Here is a 20,197-nt window from a genome sequence, read left to right as displayed (position 1 = left end):
GCTGGAAAAAAATAGCACAAAAATCAAATAACATACTGATGAAAATATGTAAAATAGACAATGAGTAGGTACATTTACTCAGAGAGACAATATAATTAAAGAGACTGAAGGGATGGTCACAGAAAACGAAAGTTACGTGTATAACTACGGTTCTATAAATCCCGGATGACCGCCGGAGCTCCCGGTCCCTCGAGTTGATATTTTACGTTTTAACGCTTGTGCTATCTTCTGGGGTCCAGACAACCCCACGCTTACATTGATGTGTAAAGATTGACAAAAGTGTGCCACGGGCACCAGTGAAGATAAATCCTTAAAAAAAGTTTAACGCACTGTCTAGTGGGATCCAGATGATCCAACTTTTAATGTAAACAAGCCTAGGATAGCACTACTCTCTTCTTAGTGCACATACAGCGCGATCTGGCGTCTGTTTGGACACATTGCTTGATATTTTTTTTTTTTGCATCGCTAGTGTTAGCTTGGGGTTATGAGGGGCTGTGAGCTAGTGGAAGAAAAAAAAGGGATGATGGGAAATGAGGGCAGGGTTACTCTTACAACAGTTCCACCCACAACTCAAAGGCAAATTTCTAATGAACTCCTTCCACTCTGCAGAAACTAGGTCCAAGAAAGTGACAGTTTTTTCATTTTTGGCTAAACATGGAAAATCATAATTAAAAGACCACTGGGACCAACTTTACAATAAATTATTATTTTTTTAATTGAAGACAGCAGTTCAATTGATGGGATCCCATGCAGACATTCCATTTGTACCCATAGGATTTAAGAAAAATAAAAATAAAAGTCTGAAATCTGGTCTGTTAAGTGAGATGTTCCACCAGTTTTTTTAGCAGCCGTCACCATGGCATCTCGTCTGCCAGCATACAGAAACTACCCAATAACCACAACCCAAAAAGGTTGCAGAAGAGGTCAGAACTAGACTGCATTCAAATGTTTCTGTTTGGCACTAAAAAGCAGAAAATGATCCTTGACAGAAGATTCATCAATTCAAACTTGTTGAAAGCCACGACAAGACTGCTCTTAAACAAATGTCTGCTCAAAGTTAGAGTTGTTTGAGCCTAGAGTAATAAGCATGGAGCTCATTGTGCCACTACAGGAAAACAGATGGAAATCAGCATATTTTTGGGTTCTGGGAATCATGAACGATTTGCAACAAGCATAAAATCGCTCCCCGAGTTTGTAAAAGTTTGGAATTGTGGGTTAAAGTAGAAATATTCAAATCAGGATTTGTGAACTAACTGAATGACAGAAATTTTAAAAAAAAGTTTAGCAATTTGTTTTTTTCAAATGTACAAATAAAGTTTTTAAAGTCATTTTACTTTTAAATTAATACAAATTAGAATGTTTTTTGTACCAAATAACCACTGCATCCCTCTGGCATTTCTGATTGAGCTTATTTTCTGTGAAGTTCTGGTGAAGTCAGGAGTTTCTCAAACAAGGCACCCTCCTGTGCATCTGGAGCTCCCATCAAGTACATGTATGCTCCGCTGGTTAATAGCCAGAAGACCAAAGAGTTAGCAACTGATTTTACAAGCATCTGCAAATGTTTTGCTAATTACACTGAGTGGACCGCTCTGATCTCAAAGCTGCTTTACTGCACTGTAATTCTCTCTGGGTCTTTGGTAATTAGACCTTTACACTCAATCACTTCTGGCCCGTTTAGGCGCTGGTGCCCCGTCAAATACAGCAGGACACGTCGGTCGGTCGCTCCGTTTTTTTCCCAACCTAAAATTAAACTCCCACACACGGACACACTGAAGCAATTAGCAGCGGCCTTGTGGTCAAATGATGGACTGTTTGCATTCCGGACAATTTCAGTGGGAGAACAGGTTTAGAAAATCAATACATTTTGTCCTCGCAATGAACATAAATTCACCTTTTTGTTCTCCCACACTCTAAACCAACAAAAACCATCTTCTTAAATACTAAATCCGAACAAAATGGTCAATTTTTGAGGATTATGTAACTCACAAAGAAGTATTTGACTGTGTGAGGTCAAAAAAAAAGGAAAAGACTTGGAAAATAAAATGATTTAAAAAAAAGTGCTGGCACAAATGTTTGTAATATCAGCTGAACTGCAGCAGGAATCTATGGCTACACACAATGAATGACATGTATAAATATTCTACAGAAAATCTGGGCTTGAAAGTGTTGAAAAAAAGAATGATCGGTACAGGCTAATTCTTGGGATGCATTATTCCTTTACCAGATGAGCTCAGTTTTTCCACATTCGTGCACACATAATACAGTCTGTGCACACCTCTCTGTAGGATACAGTGAAAAAGTGAAGAAGTCATTTGTGTCTGTGCACTTGCTCAATGGTAAAGACATTAGGATGGACGAACCGACCGAGAGACAAGCAGGCGTCGGATGTGTCGAACGCTTTTATGTCTGACTTATTTTTACAGTATTTTTTCTTGGTAAAACTACATTTTGTCACATCCCCATTTCAACTTTTCTCTTTAAAGAAACTTATTTACTCATTTTTAAAAAAAGAAGAAGAAACCATAATCTGCCTGACTCAGCACCAGCAAAAGTATGGAAATTGCTCCCTTAACCCAATCCTGAAATCTTTTGCAGATTCGTCATGTGCAGTCAAGTTTAATAACAGCCCTCTTCTTCCTCTTTCCATTATTCAATCTTCCGAACATGATCCCAACTGGCTGGGATGCAGAGGCCGCTGCACCGTCTCAGAAAGTGGCTACCAGGCTGGAAGACGATACGTGTTTTTTTTTTTAGTGCAACTACTGAAAAACAAAACAGTACAGGTAAAAATGTAGTACAGTTAACTGTTGTTGTAAATAAAAAATACTCCCATGCAGCAACGTCTCATATCTCCAGACGGCTAATGAATCTGAATAATTGGAAAGACTTCAGTCAACTCTCTTTAAATTCTAAAGATGTAAAAAAACAGCTTCATGAATCCCTTTGAAAGCAGCTCTTTTGAACATTTTTGGAGCAGAAGACAAATTCTTCCATGACACCAGAGCTTGCTGACTGTTTAAAGTATTTTAGAATTTGTGGAGCCGAACTGTCAAATCCCCCTTCCTTTTAACCTACAAAAAAAAGTTCCAGAAATGCAGAACCGTTGAACCCAACAGCAGCAAACACCGTTAAAAATGAGACTGTGGAAAATAAAGTGTCAGTTTCTACATATGGTTTCTGTTTTTGACCTCATCTTGAACTTGAGAATTAACCAAAAACTGTCTGCTGTAAAGAAGAAAAATAGTTATAATATCATGACTATATCAGAGTTCCCACCTTAATTCTAACTACTAAAAAACGATATAGTGCCCTGGATTTTAAAAGCAATTCCGACACCAATCACTACTTTTTCCATGACATCACCGATTTCACAAAGGAAAAATCTAATCAATACGACGTCTGTTTGCTACCATACTGTGTTCTGATGATGAAAGTGTCGACGGTTTATTAAAAAAAATACATTTAAACACGTTTTTTTTTCCACAAGAATTGTTCAAAAGCAATGCATTATGGTCTACATTTGCCATTCTAGTGAGGATCGATGCACACTGGCTTTTCGCAAAGACTTCTGGGAAATTTCTAGTGCATTCCATCTTGGAATTGTAGATTTGGACAGCACTAAAAAAAAAGAAAAAAAAAAAATAGTGAACGCACTATATAGTGAGTAATGAAGGAATTTGGACATAGTCTGAATAAATAAAACAGCTTTTTTATATAAATATAACTTAATTATGTGAAACTAATTCATAAATAAGAATTTTATCCTTCAAGCTGCCGTCTGTCATTCATGAAGATGTAAAATGTATGCTGTACTCTGTACATGTTTTTGTATTTTTTAAGCTTCATGAAGGAAATAAAGAATCGTAGAATAAAGCATTTTTTTTAAATGTGCTAACTTTCTGTAAAAGGAAAGCAGCAGAAAAACATGGGTATTGTAAAGTAAACATGTGCATCCAGAAATAAATGTAACTTTCTGCAAGACTTTTGTCTTTCACATCACAGAGGAGGAAATTAGCATTAATAGTTTTTAGTATCTGACTTCGCTCAGTTTTATTAGGTTATGTTACATTATTTGAAAAGTCTATACTTTGTACTTTTTTACATTACATTTTTTGTTGAATGAAGCCTTTTTTAGAAATCTGATGGAATTCAGGTTTAAATTGTAAAGCAGATTTATCTATAAGAAAAAAAAAATCTAGGCTATAACTAAACTAAAAAGTAACAGACTACTCACAAAAGTTTTTCTAGATACAGTATCATGGTTGATTCAGTGGTTGTGAGGTGTGCAGGTTTTATCTCCAAAACAATATCATCCACATTCTGCATTGCTTAAGGCAAGAAAGTTGTTTAGGAACCACCAGTGCCGGACCCATAATATAGAAGACCTGGTTAAGTGGCAGAATCATAAAAATTCAGTTTTAAAATTTGACAAAAATCAATAAACTTCAAAGACAATAAGTCCATTAAACAAATCATGTACCAAAAGAATGCCAAAGCGAGCGACAGGACAAAGCCTAACTGAAAACTAGACTCCTAAATACTCTGAGGACGATTACCTTAAATTAAAACAGCTGTGGATAATGAGCAACCTAAACCTGGTGTGACTGTCACAGCAGGAAAACAAAACCTGAACTTCTCTGGACCCTCAAGCTTCTTCCCACAGTCTCAAACATGCTGAGTTTGCTTTAAAAGTTGATTTCCAAGCTTTATACAGTCTAACCTCAATGTATAATTTTCTGTAAAATGACACTGGGAAAGGCTGGCAATTAGAATTTTGTAAAGACGTAACTGTAGACAGCAGTTGGGAATGTTTGGGGGCGCTTAATGTATTGTTACATCTGGAGCTTAACGTAGCAATCCAAAGTCACACCATCATTTTACCACCACCATGTTTTAAGGTTGAAAAATAGTGTTATCTTCTTTGGTTCTATGAATCCCCAAAAAACAATCCTGGAATGCGTTGTTGGATATAAATCTTTGAAAACTCAAAGTGTGTAATTTTTGGAGTTTTATTTTACACATTTTAGAGCAGTTAAATTGATTTCTTTACTGGTGCCCCTTATTTTTTTAAGGTTTTTCAGCAGAGTACTGTGAATTCTTTGTGTCTTTTGTGTTCCGTAGTTCATCAGTCAATGTGCACATTTTAAGATTTGCTTTTGTGTCCAATCATTTGCCTAATCAATCTCAAGAAAAACCAACATGAGCACAAAAAACTTAACGGGTGCACACGAAAAAGTCTCTGGTATGTATGAAAAACTAACTGGTGTGCACAAGAAAATCTCTGGTGCATACACAAAACTAGCTGGTGTGCACAAGAAAATCTCTGGTGCATATACAAAACTAGCTGGTGTGCACAAGAAAATCTCTGGTGCGTACATAAAACTAGCTGGTGTGCACAAGAAAATCTCTGGCGTATATATAAAACTAGCTGGTGTGCACAAGACAATCTCTGGTGCATACACAAAACTAGCTGGTTTGAACAAGAAAATCTCTGGTGCTTATAAAAAACTAGCTGGTGTGCACAAGAAAATCTCTGGTGCGTAAATAAAACTAGCTGGTGTGCACAAGAAAATCTTTGGTGCATACATAAAACTTAACGGGTGCACACGAAAAAGTCTCTGGTGCATACACAAAACTAGCTGGTGTGCACAAGAAAATCTCTAGTGTATATGTAAAACTAGCTGGTGTGCACAAGAAAATCTCTGGTGTGCACGAGAAAGGCTCTGGTGTGCATAAAAAACTAATTGGTGAGTACGAGAAAGTCTATTATCCACGCAAGAAAGTTTCTGGTGCAGAAGAGTAACTTACATGCGCACAAAAAACTCAATGGGTGCACACAAGAAAGTCCCTGGTATGTATGAAAAACTAACTGCTGTGCAAGAAAAAGTCTCTGGTGTGCACGAGAAAGTCTCTGGTCCGTATGAAAAACTAACCAGTGTGCACGAGAAAGTCTTGTGCTAGTCTTTTTTGTACTTCTATGCCCCTTAGGGTCCATATTACAAAATCATATTTTAAAAATTAGTCATAAACATTTGTTGTGGATTTTTACTGAGTTGTACTTTAAATATAATATGCTTTTAATTGTGCTGTCTAATTAGCACATACAGTTTATAAATAAATGTCTGTCCTTGTGCTTTTACATGGTAATAACCTTTACAAAGAAGGCAGCTCAAACTATTATTTCAAGCTGAAAAAACTCATATATTCTTCAAAAATATTAAATAAAAAATAAAGAAGATGTTTTCAGTTGAATTTATTAGTTTTTTTATTTTAAATCCTTATTTGTCTTTAGTCTCTGTCAACATTGTTCAACACAACATTTCACCCCAAACAGTTCCAAGGACCCTGAATGACCTCCTCCCTTCTCACTCTTCTGTGCTACTGCACATGCTCTGTTTCCCCGGGGGAACCCTAACCTTTCCTCCATGCTTCCCCTTGTATCCTTTTCTATTCTCCCTTATTTTTACTTCTTCTACTTCCTTTCATCTTGCCTCCTCTGTTGGCATGACTCTTGTTGCTGCTGGCTGTCGATCATTTTTGTCACTCTTTTTTCACTCCATCACGTCTGCCTGTCCTTCTCTTGTTGGTCCTTAAACATTTGTTTTCATTCTCTACTTCAGTTTCTTTTCATGTATTTGTTGGCAGCCCCATCTGTGTTTCTGTTCATCTGTCTTTCTCCCTGCATATGCACATTTCTCTAGTGCTCTCTCAACCACAGCTTTTCCTTCTGACTCATTTTCGTTCACAGTTCATCTGGTTTTCTCAGTTGCACACACGCATAAATCTCTGTTTCTCCATCACAGTCAGGAAAAGTTGCAAGTTTCCATACAGTAGGAAATATTTTCAACCAGACGTGAAATGTCTGGGGTGTTCTCTTTGTCTCAGCCACCCACACCTTTCACAAAAAATACATTTTTCTTCATTTGTAACCTCAAACAAAGTCAGAGTTCAGTGAGGTATCTCTTAAACCTTGATTCTATTTCAACTAATCTAACATGCAGACGGTGGAAGGGGAGCCAGGCTGCAGACTGGAATGGAAGTATAAAAGTATGGGTCTGTCAGAGGGAAAAGCAGCACCAAGAAAAGTAGGGCCCCCACCAGGTAGAAGGAAAGTAAAGCTGATCGCTGAGGGTGCTGCAGAGCGGAAGCGATGTCCGGCAAACCCTGACTGTTGCAGAAAGAATGGCACAAAACTGGACCCACAAGGTGACCTGCAAGAGTCCAGATGACAGACATCAGGTATTGCAGTTCTGTGCAAGTAAAAAGAGCATTTTGAGCCTCACCAGTTCTCAGAAATATAAAGGCAGTAAAGGCACCAAATACAGTCGTGTACAAGAACTGGATTCCTGCAAGATGATGGAGCAATTAATAATCAGCTGAATGCATATCGCAAAAAGAATGTTTAAAATAAACTAGCCTGCCGTCAGAAGGATGACCTTCATGTTGTCTTTGGCGAGGCGCCGCTGCTCTATGATGTGATGTAAGTGAGCTGAAATACCAACAAAGTGATTATTAACTGAAACCATTACAAAACTGTTAAATAGTTGGGCTAAAGCAATAATATTTTGCAGATTAGTGGCAATATTGCACAAACTAGATATATAGCGTTACCTGCAATAATGCAAGTGTGAATGATGTAAACTGAATGTGGCTGCTAAAGACGCCAGCAGTTAGCTTAAAATGCGGAAGCTGAAAGCTTGCTAATATTAGCTAAACTCCAACTTTAGCAAATAACTGGAAACATATGTAAATTAGCCAAAAAAGCTAGCATAATGCTAAAATGTTAGCTAAACTCCAAATTAGGCAACAACAAGAAAAACTGAAAACGTGTGTAAATTAGCCAAAAAAGCTAGCATAATGCTAAAATGTTAGCTAAACTCCAAATTAGGGAAAAAACTGAAACATGTCTAAATTAGCCAAAAACAGCTAGCATGTTGCTAAAATAAGAGCTAAATGCCAATTTAACCTAAAAACCCAGTAGTTGGTGAACATCTTGAATTTTTAAAGGATTTTATATCTCAAAGTATGCAGAGTTTGCAGTTTCAAAGTGCACAAAGTTTTTTGCATTACCTATTGGTCATATTTTGCTCAATATTTCAAAAAGTATGAAGTTCATGAAAACCAAAGTACAAGCGGTAATGTCCTGAAGGAACTGAACATTTTACAAGATTGTTCGAGATAGCTGAAAGTGTGATTGAGTTTTTACATGCCGAAAAATGCACAGAAAGGGGCAGGAGAAGGAAAGTGGGGAAAAGTGTTTCGTTATTTTCATACCGACACCAAAGAAGAGTGGAGCTGTGAAGACAGCAGCTGTGGATCCAGAGCAGGGCAGCAGCATGGGCAGCATGGCTCCTCTGAACACCAGCTCCTCTGTCAGTGGCGCCACCACCTGGTTCCTCAGCCACACTGCATCTCTCACACACAGCAGCCACGACTCAACATCTGGGAAACGGGAGTGCTTTATGATTACAATCGCTTCAGCAGAAACACACATGTACAAGTCACCAATCTTTTCCAAATGTAACATTTAAATTTGAGACAAACCAAATGCAGACTTCACTTCTCCGCTGAAGCCATCAGGGTTTTCTACACTGGAGTGAACCAGGGGCCCAAGGTAAAAAACCTGATGTGCAGAATAAAAATCAGATGTTTAAAGCAAGGAGAGGGGAAAAAAAGCAACAATAATAATAAAGACGTAACGATGAGGATGTGGAAAGAATTCCGTGTGGTGTTTAAACTTGCCCCAGGGACCCAAAATATAAGGCTTTATGCAAGTAGTGGCCTCGCTTCAGTCAGAAAAGATTTAAACTAACAGGATCCGGAAAAAAATCACCATCCTTTAAAAATATATATTTCCTTTCTAAATTGTAAATGGCTTAGGCAAAAGCTGATCGTAAACACAGTAATATCTTAAACTTAATTTTTCATATGTGTTTAATTTAACATAAAATAGTATGTAAATTGACTATATCAGTATAGTGATTCTCCTGCTCCTTCTTGAACGTTTTTCAGCACGTAAAAACTCAATCACAATTTCAGCAATTCTGGTATCAAAATGTTCAGCTCTTTACCCTTTTACTGCTTGTACTTTAGTATTCATAAACTTTATAGTTTTTGGAATATTGAGCAAAATATGCTCCATTCAGTATTTTCATTTGGATTAGCAATAAGTCTTTATTTATATTTATTCATCGGCTATATTTTCATATTTTATAGTGATATTTAAAAAATGTCTTTAAGTTGTTACATTAGCATTATGCTAGTTCATTTGGGTTATTTACTGAGGATTTTTTTTAGGCTAATTTAGAGTTTAGCTTTTATTTTAGCGACGGGCTAACATTTATGACTAATTTTGTTTACTAGGGAATCTAGGCTGTTTTGGAGTTCAGCTAGTATTTCAGCAATGTGCTAGCTTTTGTGGCTAATTTGGCATCTAAGTTTTCTTATGCTAATTTAGAGTTTAGCTTCTACTTTAGCATCATGCTAACGTTTTTGATTAATTTAGTTTTCTAAAGAATTAGGCTATTTTGGAGTTTAGCCAATATTTAAGCAACATGCTAGCTTTTTGGCTAATTTGGCATCTATTGAAGTTTTATTGGGCTAATTTGGAGCTGACGTTCTATGTCCCAAAAGCTAAATTCCTTGCTCGGGGTTTGGGCCGCCGCGGCACTCGCCTTCGACTGCCGCCCAAACCACATTGCACGGGCCCCTTCAGATCTCTCCTGCAGGTGGTGAGCCCACTGGTGAGTGATCCCACGTCGCTCCTTCGGGTTGGACCCGACTTAGGCCAGTGGGAGGAGCCCCAACTACCAGGTGCTCACCTCTGAGCCCCAACCCCAGGCCTGGCCAGAGGGTGGGGCCCCGGTGATGCCAATCTAGGCGACGTAGGTGGGTGGAGTGCTCCTGCCTCAGGCGGAGGAGTTTAAGTATCTTGGGGTCTTGTTCATAAGTGAGGGAAGCGTGAGATCAACAGACGGATTGGAGCGGCGTTCGCCATTTTGAATATTTTTCCAAATTTGGCATGGACTGAGGATTTTTAAGCAATTTTACTACAAATTTTTCAGAAATTTAGGTCAACTTCAGCGCTCTTTCATTAACCAAATTCCAGTCTTTTAGCAAATTTAACATTTTGCAAATAGCTTTTACATTTTCAGCAAATCCCTTCAGCAATTAAAGTAAATTATATCACCATTTTCAGCTAAAAGCTTTAGCATCATCAGCAACTTTGAGCAAAAAGCTAGCAAAACTCTAGCATTACCACAGGTAATGCAACTTTTCTACAGTAGTTAAGCTTTAGATGTGGCCTCACCATAGACAAGAGTAAAGGGAATAGTGCTGCAGGAACAAAACCTTCCAAACGGATTCCCATAAGCTCCCACACAGACACCTTAACCTGAAAGAGCAGGAAGAATAATACGGTGTATCATTCTGAGGTTTAAGAGTGGCATTGGTGATACATGAAATTCAACTTTTTGATCATTTACAGCATTTGATTTATGTCTTTTCACAATTTCAGTGTTATTAAAATAATAATATTTTACTAAAATCAAATAGGTTTTATGTTAGAACGACATTCATTCCAATTCTAAAATAATAATGTTAAAATAATTCGCCAAATATTAGTGTCACACATTTTAAATAAAAAATAAAAATAAATCTATAAACATCTGCAATACCTCAATTCCCCTGTACTCACTGTGATGTCATTTAAGTGCATCCATGTCTTTACGACAGCAGGTGCTACCCCAGAGACCAGCAGCACGCTGACGCAGTGACGCTTAATCCTGCTGGGATGATCTCTTCACACAAAAACACGCAGTGACAGTCACCATGACAGTCTGCACAGCATTCCTCACGATTCTGATGGTGAGCTCTGTACCTCGGTAAGCTGTCGCACCACACATACAAGCTGCCAACATAGAGACAGGCCAGCAGAAGACAGCTCAGCACACTCCCCCAACACTTGGTGCGCTCTTCCTGCTGCCCCAGACCAAATTCTTGTTTTGACATGACCAACATTGGTCTGGTTTGCAGAGTTTCAGGAAGATGGTTCACTGAGCAGCACAGGCTCAAGGTGCTGTCAGTTCAGATTAGCAGATCCCAGTGAGGAGGAGATCAGAGAAGCTGATTAGCTCTAAGACCTTCAAACGCACCATTACACAAACACAAACTATAGAAAATACATTCAAAAGTTTCAAGAGGCATTGCAGTTGACTTTTTTCAATCTGTGTGAAAATACTTTTTAAATGTATTGAGGAATAGAAGGAGATTTTTTGTTCAACACAAGATGGACAAGCTTTAAAGTTTATGGTTTAGGGGAGCAAATGATGAAACAAGAAGTAGGTTGACATTAAAACAGGCGTATCTTGACGTTTTCTGAAATAAAAATGAAAAATGAGTTCAAAATTGTACATGTATTCAAATTCAAGGATAATTAAAAATAAATAAATAAATAAATAAGCCATCACAAAACCAAATAATATGACCAACTGTGTGCATTCTGTATATACAGCATAAACAAATTTGGAGGATTTCTGGGGCAATTGTTTAATTTTTATATTAAAATTGTCTTACACTCGTTGCCAGATGATTTAATTACAGGTACACAAATACTTTGAAGGGTTTACAGGGTCTGATGAGTATCTATTAAACTTCCTGATCTCTTTGAGAGATTTTACACTTTGTTTCTGTTCTTTGAGGACCAACTGAATACGGTGGCTAAGAAAGAAGAACGCTAAGAGAAGTTTTTCATCTGCATTGTTGGGCCATCTTCATGTATATACCAGGACGGAAAAATGTCTTCTACACAGTAGCTCTATGTTGTACAGTTTTTAAATTCAACTTTATGTATAACACTTTTCCTGATGAAAAGCACCTCAAAGCACTTTAGGATTATTGTTGAATGAAAAAAAATCTTTCACAACAAAAATAAATTATTAATCAAACTAATTTATTTGGTTTCACACATCAATACGCTCTCAGAAATATAGAAACAACATAAGCAGTTTACACTGCGTCTATGGGAGCACTCATCAAAAACATGCTGTCAGTTAAAACACAAAACAAAGAAACACTTTTATTTTTCTCAACTCAGTAGATGTGAACATGACCTACTGAAAGGCAGCAGACGGGTTCAAGTAACTTAACTGAAAGAAAGCCTGAAAGAAGAACACTCAGTACAGCATCAGTCAGTCAATTTTCTGAATATTTTCACAATAAAACAAAACCGATCATCCTGAATTTGGAATCTTGCATTTTGCTGCATACTACATTCAATGAATTCAATTATATTTTACATCATAAAATTTGTAATTATTATTTAGGCCCAGTTTTTACAGTAAAATGAAAGTAATCTGTGAATGAGGGGTGAGCATGAGTGACTGTAAACTGTTTCTGATAAAGGCATTTTTAGGATGAGTTTGATTTTCACGCCGACTTATCACTATCACTCCTGAAGGCAAGAAGATACCAGTGTTTGAATACTGATGTATGTCCTAACAAAACACACAAACTATAAAAGTGCAATAAATGTGACAAAATCACATTTTTTCAATAAATAAAAATGGATAATTAGCATCAAACTACACTGAGAAAAACTTAAAATAATATATCTTTTTTTAAAGCACACATTGCAGTGTCAGGCTTTGTTTTCTTTGGGAGATAAAAGGCACTCTGAAAATGTTCATGGAAAGCAATAAAACACTTTCTACATTTCTAAAAAGTATTTCTCTGAAATTTCTATGACACCCTAAAAGCTTGACCTCGTCACTACTGTAACACGCATTTTTCTTTGTTGCTGCTGTACTTTCTCCTCCTCATTTCTAGACCTCGCTCCAGGCGCTCGTCTTCCTCCACGGCTCTGCAAGCACAGATAAAACCTTTCTAAACTCACACCAGCTTTGACAAATAACACTTGTTTTAATTTAAACATTAACAGTCAAAATGTAATATTTTTTCCCCCACTTAGACTCACCCTCTTTCTTTTGCATCAATGTCTCTGATGATTTCGTCCCGTTGGTTGACGAGTGACACCAGTTCTTGGAGGAGAAGCTGTTCTCTCTGCTGCTGGGTGGGGGACTTCTGCCAGTCTGCAAAACAGAAAATTCATATTCCACTTAAAAAAAACACAGACGTCTTAGAGCACGTGTGTCAAAGTAAAGGCCCGGCGGCCAGATCCGGCCCGCCGGGTAATAAATGATTTCCTCCAGATCTTTGTATTTTATTGTTATTAACAGCCCAATGTTATTTTGAACTGATTTCTAACTTGTATAATTTTGACAAAATATATTTTTATGGAGTAAAATATTAAAAGTTATTTAGAGCTTAAGTTGATTTATACTGGAATATAATATTCCTGCCTTTTTAATATTCAAATATTTGTTAAAAAGTAACGGTTTTAAATATTAAAACTAAAAATTTGAATTTTTATAGCTTTTTGGACTATTTGGGCATTTACTAAGATTTTTTAGGCTATTTTGAAGTTTAGCTAATATTTCAGCTACATGCTAGCTGTTTTGGCTAATTTAGGCTTTTTTTATTAGTGTCATTATTGCTACAGAATCCAGCTGTAGCATCTGTCTGCCATAAAAAGCTTTAGACTACACGGTGGTTTGGTGTCACGTCTGACGTTTGTCCACATTGTATGTGTTTTCTTATCAAGAATTCCACTGTATTGAACAGCAATGAACTCAGGAGCATATTTAGTTTTTCTGCACAATAAGAAATACTGTAGGTGAACTCCATCTATGACCATAAATCCTCTGGTTACTGACCTTCTATGCCCATTATGACCCGCAGCTCTCTGTTCAGAAGCTCAAACCTCCTCTCCAGATCGTGCTCTTCTTGTCTGTAATGAGCAGAAAACCATCTAATTGGATCTAGGAATGACAAAAGAATGATTAATGCATATTTCCTGTATACATACAATAGCTCCAGGTTATCCTGTCTGCGTATCAAAGCGTTCTTCTTGTTCACCAAAGTGAACCACTCCTGGATCAGTCTTTCCTCTTCATCTCGGTCACTTCCTGTGTGAAAGAAAAACAACAGGAAAGCTTGAAAAAGTGTTAAAGCACAACAGGTAGTTAACTTTTCAAAAGTCAGAGACATAAATTGGTTCAGATTATCCTCATCTTTGTAGCTGATTATAAAAAACTTTCATAAAAGGTTTGAGCTTAAATTTGAAGAAATTCGTCGAATGTTTTTGCTGAAAGAAGGGTTACTTATTGGTGCTTTCTAAGCTACTTAGAATGCGTGGATCAATTTACAAGAGGAATAATCTTACGAATAAAGGAAATTCAATTTTCATTCTGTTTTTTGTCTGTTCACCTTATAAATACTGATTTCTCCTGGAGATTTAAGGCCCCACTCCAATCATAATCACTTTTTCCTTGAAGCATTTTTCTCATGAAGCATTGGATTGTATTTCTGATGTCGTGACTCAAATCTGGTGGGTCGCAACTCAAATCTTGTGGGTTGCGACCATATCTCGTGGGTCACGACTCAAATCTTGTGGTTCGCAAGTCAAATCTCCTGGGTTGCGTCTCAAATCTTGTGGGTTGCGACCAAATCTCATGGGTTGCGACCAAATCTTGTGGGTTGCAAGTCAATTCTCCTGGGTTGCGACTCAAATCTTGTGGATTGCGATCAAATCTCCTAGGTTGCGACTCAAATCTCGTGAGTCGTGACTCAAATCTTGTGGTTCGCGAGTCAAATCTCCTGGGTTGCGTCTCAAATCTTGTGGGTTGCGACCAAATCTCATGGGTTGCGACCAAATCTTGTGGGTTGCAAGTCAATTCTCCTGGGTTGCGACTCAAATCTCCTGGGTTGCAACTCAAATCTTGTGGATTGCGATCAAATCTCCTAGGTTGCGACTCAAATCTCGTGAGTCGTGACTCAAATCTTGTGGTTCGCAAGTCAAATCTCCTGGGTTGCGTCTCAAATCTTGTGGGTTGCGACCAAATCTTGTAGATTGCGATCAAATCTCCTAGGTTGCGACTCAAATCTCTTGGGTCATGACTCAAATCTCCTGAGTTGCGACTCAAATCTTATGGGTTGCAACCAAATCTCATAGTTTTCAACCAAATCTTGTAAGTCCGGACTCAAATTTCTTGGGTTTCGACTAAATCTTGTGGGTCACGATTAAAATCTCCTGAGTTTCGACCCTCTGACCCCCCCCCACCCGCAAAGTGACATTTCTACAGCTGTGATCCAAAGTCCGGCTCACGGCAGAAGTTAGCGCACAGCGCCACTCCCGCCGTATATGCGCCCATTTTATCCAAGAAAACTCACACTACTGAGAGTTGGGGATAATATTATGGAAAAAAATGAATTCACCATTTTCAAATGGTGCTCCGATGATCAATTTAAGGTAAAAAACGGTACTAAAGCTTAGATGAGTCGGCTCATGGGTCACAGCTCAAGGCTGTGGGTCAAAACCCAGGAGATTTGAGTCGTGACTCATGAGATGTGAGTCAGGTGGTCCACTAGAAATAGGTCGGAGCACCTGCTGTGTCTCTACAATCGGTGGGCCACAAGCTCCTTGTTTAGTTCCATTCTTTTGTATCCACTTGCAGACAAATAGATCCATGTACGTCTTTGTATCCCTCGTCGAGCTGGCATCTGGTTCAAAACTGTACAACTGGATAGCTCCAATAACGCTCGCCATTTTTGTTTGAAACGGTAATGTTAGGTTGGGGTTGTGAGAGGTTGTAAGTGCTTTAATAAAAGACCAAAAGATGGTTGACTTTAATCTGTTTCTGAAGGGTCTAGTCCCCACCGGCTGTGACTCACCTGTCTCCATAAGGCTCCGCAGTCGCCTCTCCACCACTGCGGCTCTGCTGTCAATGTGATTCTGCTCCACCTCCAAAGCTGCGAGCTCGCTCAGCACATACTGGCTGGTGTCCTGCAGACACTGACCACAAGCCACACACATGGATGCAAACACGGACAACCATGTGTGACAACAAGAACCAGGCAATGGATGGGAGCCACGACACCATGGTGGCAGGCGCAGCAAAGCAGTGTGGGAGTTGGGGGAAAGAAAAGTGAGGGGAGGGGAAGAGAACAAGAGGGTCAAAGATTAGAGGGAGCCCAAAAAGTTTGGAAATTACCAGATGTGAAATTGACCAAAACGTGGTTTTGTTTTTCCTCCAATTGTTTCATCAGTGATAGAGATAAAAAGGCAAAAAGGTGAAGCGCAGAACTGACCATCGTCTCTTCTTCTTGTTTATGAGTCGGAGTCTCAGCTGAACTCTGCACATCTGAAATAACAAGAAAACAAGTAAATAATTGAGAAAGTGTATCATTCATATTGTTAAGCTTCATTTCTCTGAAACTAACCTCTGTTAGTGTTTTCTGAAGAACTGCTCTTTGCTTCTCCATCCTGAAGGTGACAAGTATTTCATTTATGTGGATATTATAGCCTAATGTTATACAGATTACTTTAAATATATACATTTTTGTGAATTAAAAACGTTCTGCTTTTGATTTTAAGGAAAGCATTTACCTGAGCTTGTGCACCTTTTGCTACTCTGTTGATAGACCTTGGGGGTGGTACTGGAGCTAGTGACTCCTCCCCTAAAGGTAAAACATGAATGTTGGTTTCTATTAAACACTACAAAATACACTTGGAGTCTGGATCATACCTTTAGGCACGCGCTTGCTTCGTGGTGGTGGGACAACGAGGGTGCTGCTTCCCCCTTCCTCCAGGCTCACACCTTCATTCAGTCTAGCCATGCAGAAAGCGGCAGCATCGACGTTGGTGGGCGCCGGACCAGAGAGGGCCAGACCGTAACTGGACTCGCTGCTGTTTTGCTCTATCTGCAGGACGCTCAGCTCCTGGTTGGTGAAGTGGGATCGGATCTGGCTGAGGTACGTCATAACGATGAGTCTGTCAGGGATGGACAGGAGGACCATGTCGGACGGCTCCATCAGACGAGAGATACCCAGGGCTTCAAACCCATCGAAAGCCTAATGAGACAAGAGAGGGATGAGGAACACTCTAGGTCAGGGGTGTCAAACTCATTTTGGTTCATTCAACATTTATGTGGGCCGGTCCAGTAACATACTAGTAAAATAACCTTTGGCCCACTTGTTATCTGTAGCTTTTTTTTTTTTTAAATTGGAAAAAAGGCCTCAAACAACATAGTAGCCTAATCACTTATTATTATTACTATTATTATCATTATATTTTTGACAACAACATTTTGGTAATTGTGGTGTCACACTAGGGCTGCCACTATTAGTCGACTAATCAACTATTAAAATAGTCGACGACTAATTTAGTAGTCGATTAGTCGTTAATTTATATTATATGGAGTCAGAGTGTAGTAGAGTTAAAAGTTATAATGGAATTCTGCTAGCTTTTTGAACTATTTTGGCATGAAGGTTTTTTTTTTTTAGTTTAGTTAATATTTCAGCTACACGCTAACTGTTTCGGATAATTTAGGCTTTTTTTGTTGTTTTTTGTAGGCTATTTTGCAGTTTAGCTAATATTTCAGAAACATGTTAGCTCTTTTGGCTAACTTAAGCTTTTTTCCCCCTTTTTTTAGGCTGTTCTGGAATTAGCTAATATTCAGCTACATGCTAGCTGTTTTGGCTAAATTAGAATTTTTTTTCAGTTTTTCTAGGGTAATTTAGTGTTTAGCTAACATTTTAGCTGCATGCTAGCTACTTTAGCTAGTTTAAGCTTTTTTGATTTTTTTAGGCTATTTGAGAGTTTGGCTAATATTTGAGCTACATGCTAGCTGTTTTGGCTAACTTACGCTTTTTTATTTTTTAGGATAATTTAGCATTTAACCAGTATGTTAGCCACCTGCGACCTTTAAGCGTTTTTAGCTATCAATTTCAGCATCTTCAGCTATCGTCACTAGCATTAGTGTGAATATATCTAGTTTTTAGTTAGTTTAAAGCTAGTGATGGTTAAGATGTGTGTTAACAAACTGCGCTCCACTTTAGCTTCTTTTTGAGAAAGACGATTGTCATCATTTGTGAGGGAAAGTTCACTTTGTGCATGACCCGATTAGTCGACTAATCGAAAAAAATAATCGGTGATTAGTCGACTGCTTAAATAATCGTTTGTGGCAGCCCTATGTCACACCTGATAATATTTAAAGCAACTTAACAGCTAAGAGGCTGGCAGGAATCTAACTGCATCTTACCTGCAAATTTTGCTAGAAAGAGCTAAACATATTCTGCCCTTAAAAATTGATCCCTACCTTCTTATTGTTGAGTTTGATGTCATGAGAGTCCAGCTGGTCAAAAGCTCTAATAAAACATAAACACACACAGAAAAAATGGAAACAAATGTTCAAACAAAATGCACATGCAGTATTGAAGATAAAGCCAGCAGTGACATGACAAACATTTTGTCTGGGTGGAAGTGGTGCAGGATGGCACAGAAGGCCAGCCCATTTCTCCAGGACGTGCTGAAGTTTGTGACCTTTACCCCCCGGTACCCACTGGTGACGCTCTGACACCACTGCAGCAGCGACTGACTCGAGGTTACCAAGTCCTGGCCCAAAAGGAAAAGAAAAAAATGTTATTTTCATTCATGAAATGGTCCATATTAGTGCAACTCTTCTTCTTTTTAACCTCAGCTGTATCAGCAGTCTCCTCCTGGATCACCTGCACAGGAGTAGAATTCTCGAAATCTGGAGGTTCCTCCTCTTCTAACGTAGGAAGCCGAGATGTATTGATCTCACAATGGGACGTGATGGTGGTGATAGCAGGCGGCTTCATTCCTCCACCATCAGGAAGATCGGATTGTTGGTGTTTGGCCCTGCGGAGAGAGCAGAAAAAGCTTAGAAGAAGAGAAGAAAGTGAAAGAAATAGCTGATGTTTTGGTTCAAATGAGAGCAAGCGTCGAGAGAGCATGAAGGAACATGCTGAGCAGGCAACGATTCGATGTTAGAGATTATAAGACAGAACATGCAGGATCCAGCAATGGCAGTCATGTTTATTTATTTATTTTTTTGCCAGATGTTCTCAAACATATTTATGTGTCTTCGTTTTTTCAAAACAGTTTAGGGAAACATAATTTTTGCAGCTCAAAATGATAAAGGACCCTTTTGAACTTCCTTTGGCTTTACTTGTCAGACACCACAAACCTCCATCTTTTGATGAAAACAAGTGAAAGCAGAACAGATGGAATCTATTCAACTGCATATCTCTGAATCATTTTATTTATGTCCTTTGCTTCATGTCCTAGATTGTAAAACATTTGTTTGGTTTGCTAACAGATGCCATTTTTTAGAGAGGACCATCCACCTGGACAACGTTACTCTGTGTCAGCAGCTGCTTATTTAGGGTGTAAATGCCCAAAACGAATGTCTGAAGAATGATAAAACCTGTGCATCCTTCTAGATTTGATCAAGTCTCATATCTTCATATTTTGTTAAAGTCTCATTAGTTGTCACGCACCTAGGTGTGTGAAATTTGTTCTCTGAATTTGACCCATCCCTTGGGGGAGGGGTGAGCTGCAGACACAGCTGCGCTCGGGAACCATTTGGTGGTTTAACCCCCCAATTCAACCCCTTAATGCTGAGAGTCAAGTAAAAGCACTGGGTACCATTTTTAGTTTTTGGTATAACACGGCTGGGATTTGAACTTATAACCTTCCAGTCTTGAGGCGGACACTCTACCACAAGGCCAATGAGTTGGTTTTCAGCTGTTTTCCGCTTTTGCAGTTTTTTTTTTCATTATTTAGAAATATAAACCACTTACTTCCCCTTGTCTCTTGCATGCACTGGATAGTTCATCTGCATTCACTCTGCCCTGTTCAAGAGACCACTTTCAACAAAACGTCTACGTAAACACGCTCCGGGCTTTCGTGTTCAAAACTCTTGAGTTCACGCACACCGACTTTATGACTGTTTTTGGGCTAAACCAGTTCAGACGTTGAACAATCAGGGACTTGCATTTCGTAGTGATGTATGAATAGTGTCCCTTGTCATTCATGGAAGTGCCAACCGTTTGAAAATTGATCATGGAGAGAAAATGATAATTGCCATTTAAATGACTCCAAATCTTTCAAAAGTTGGAATGGAGCTGTGAAAAAAAAAGTCTGGACTAATTTCACACCAAGCCTTCAAGGTGGTGGACATGCGGTAGTAAACAGTAGAAAAAGAGGAAGAAGCCCCTCCATGTTCGTCCAGTGTGAATACCATGGGTTAAAAGTATGTTCAATAACCTGCATTTA

General features: G+C 38.6%; 2 protein-coding genes across 3 annotated transcripts in view; both read right to left on the bottom strand.

Annotated features, from left to right (window-relative positions):
* Window positions 1–6,237: 6,237 nt before the first annotated feature.
* On the bottom strand, window positions 6,238–8,799 carry LOC112142973 (CAAX prenyl protease 2). 2 transcript variants are annotated; one of them, XR_004949056.1, is made up of 3 exons: window positions 8,275–8,799; window positions 7,284–7,489; window positions 6,240–7,211 (listed from the first exon to the last, which is right to left on the bottom strand). XR_004949056.1 is itself a non-coding variant. In XM_036215213.1 (2 exons), the coding sequence occupies exons 1-2, from the start codon at window positions 8,525–8,527 to the stop codon at window positions 6,991–6,993; spliced, it is 474 nt and encodes a 157-aa protein (XP_036071106.1). In that variant the 5' UTR covers window positions 8,528–8,799; the 3' UTR covers window positions 6,238–6,990. The 2 variants fall into 2 exon arrangements, 1 of the variants encoding a protein (XP_036071106.1); XM_036215213.1 differs by lacking the exon at window positions 7,284–7,489 and having other exon boundaries at window positions 6,238–7,211.
* A 3,130-nt stretch (window positions 8,800–11,929) lies between these two features.
* Window positions 11,930–20,197, bottom strand: part of LOC112142972 (EH domain-binding protein 1-like protein 1) — a 35,153-nt gene continuing 26,885 nt past the window's right edge. Inside the window, exons 20-31 of the mRNA XM_036215326.1 lie at window positions 18,592–18,778; window positions 18,363–18,511; window positions 18,216–18,264; window positions 16,644–16,968; window positions 16,505–16,575; window positions 16,339–16,381; window positions 16,207–16,259; window positions 15,790–15,910; window positions 13,925–14,024; window positions 13,773–13,846; window positions 12,974–13,088; window positions 11,930–12,859 (exon numbers count right to left, since the gene is read on the bottom strand). Of these exons, the coding sequence (XP_036071219.1) occupies window positions 12,769–12,859; window positions 12,974–13,088; window positions 13,773–13,846; window positions 13,925–14,024; window positions 15,790–15,910; window positions 16,207–16,259; window positions 16,339–16,381; window positions 16,505–16,575; window positions 16,644–16,968; window positions 18,216–18,264; window positions 18,363–18,511; window positions 18,592–18,778 (1,378 nt within the window). The 3' untranslated portion in view covers window positions 11,930–12,768. The remainder of the gene's footprint in view (window positions 12,860–12,973; window positions 13,089–13,772; window positions 13,847–13,924; window positions 14,025–15,789; window positions 15,911–16,206; window positions 16,260–16,338; window positions 16,382–16,504; window positions 16,576–16,643; window positions 16,969–18,215; window positions 18,265–18,362; window positions 18,512–18,591; window positions 18,779–20,197) is intronic.

Source organism: Oryzias melastigma, linkage group LG14 (genome assembly GCF_002922805.2).
Source record: "Oryzias melastigma strain HK-1 linkage group LG14, ASM292280v2, whole genome shotgun sequence".
NCBI lineage: Eukaryota > Metazoa > Chordata > Actinopteri > Beloniformes > Adrianichthyidae > Oryzias > Oryzias melastigma.
Note: the sequence above shows the minus strand (reverse complement) of the source record. Positions and strands in the feature narration are given on the sequence as shown.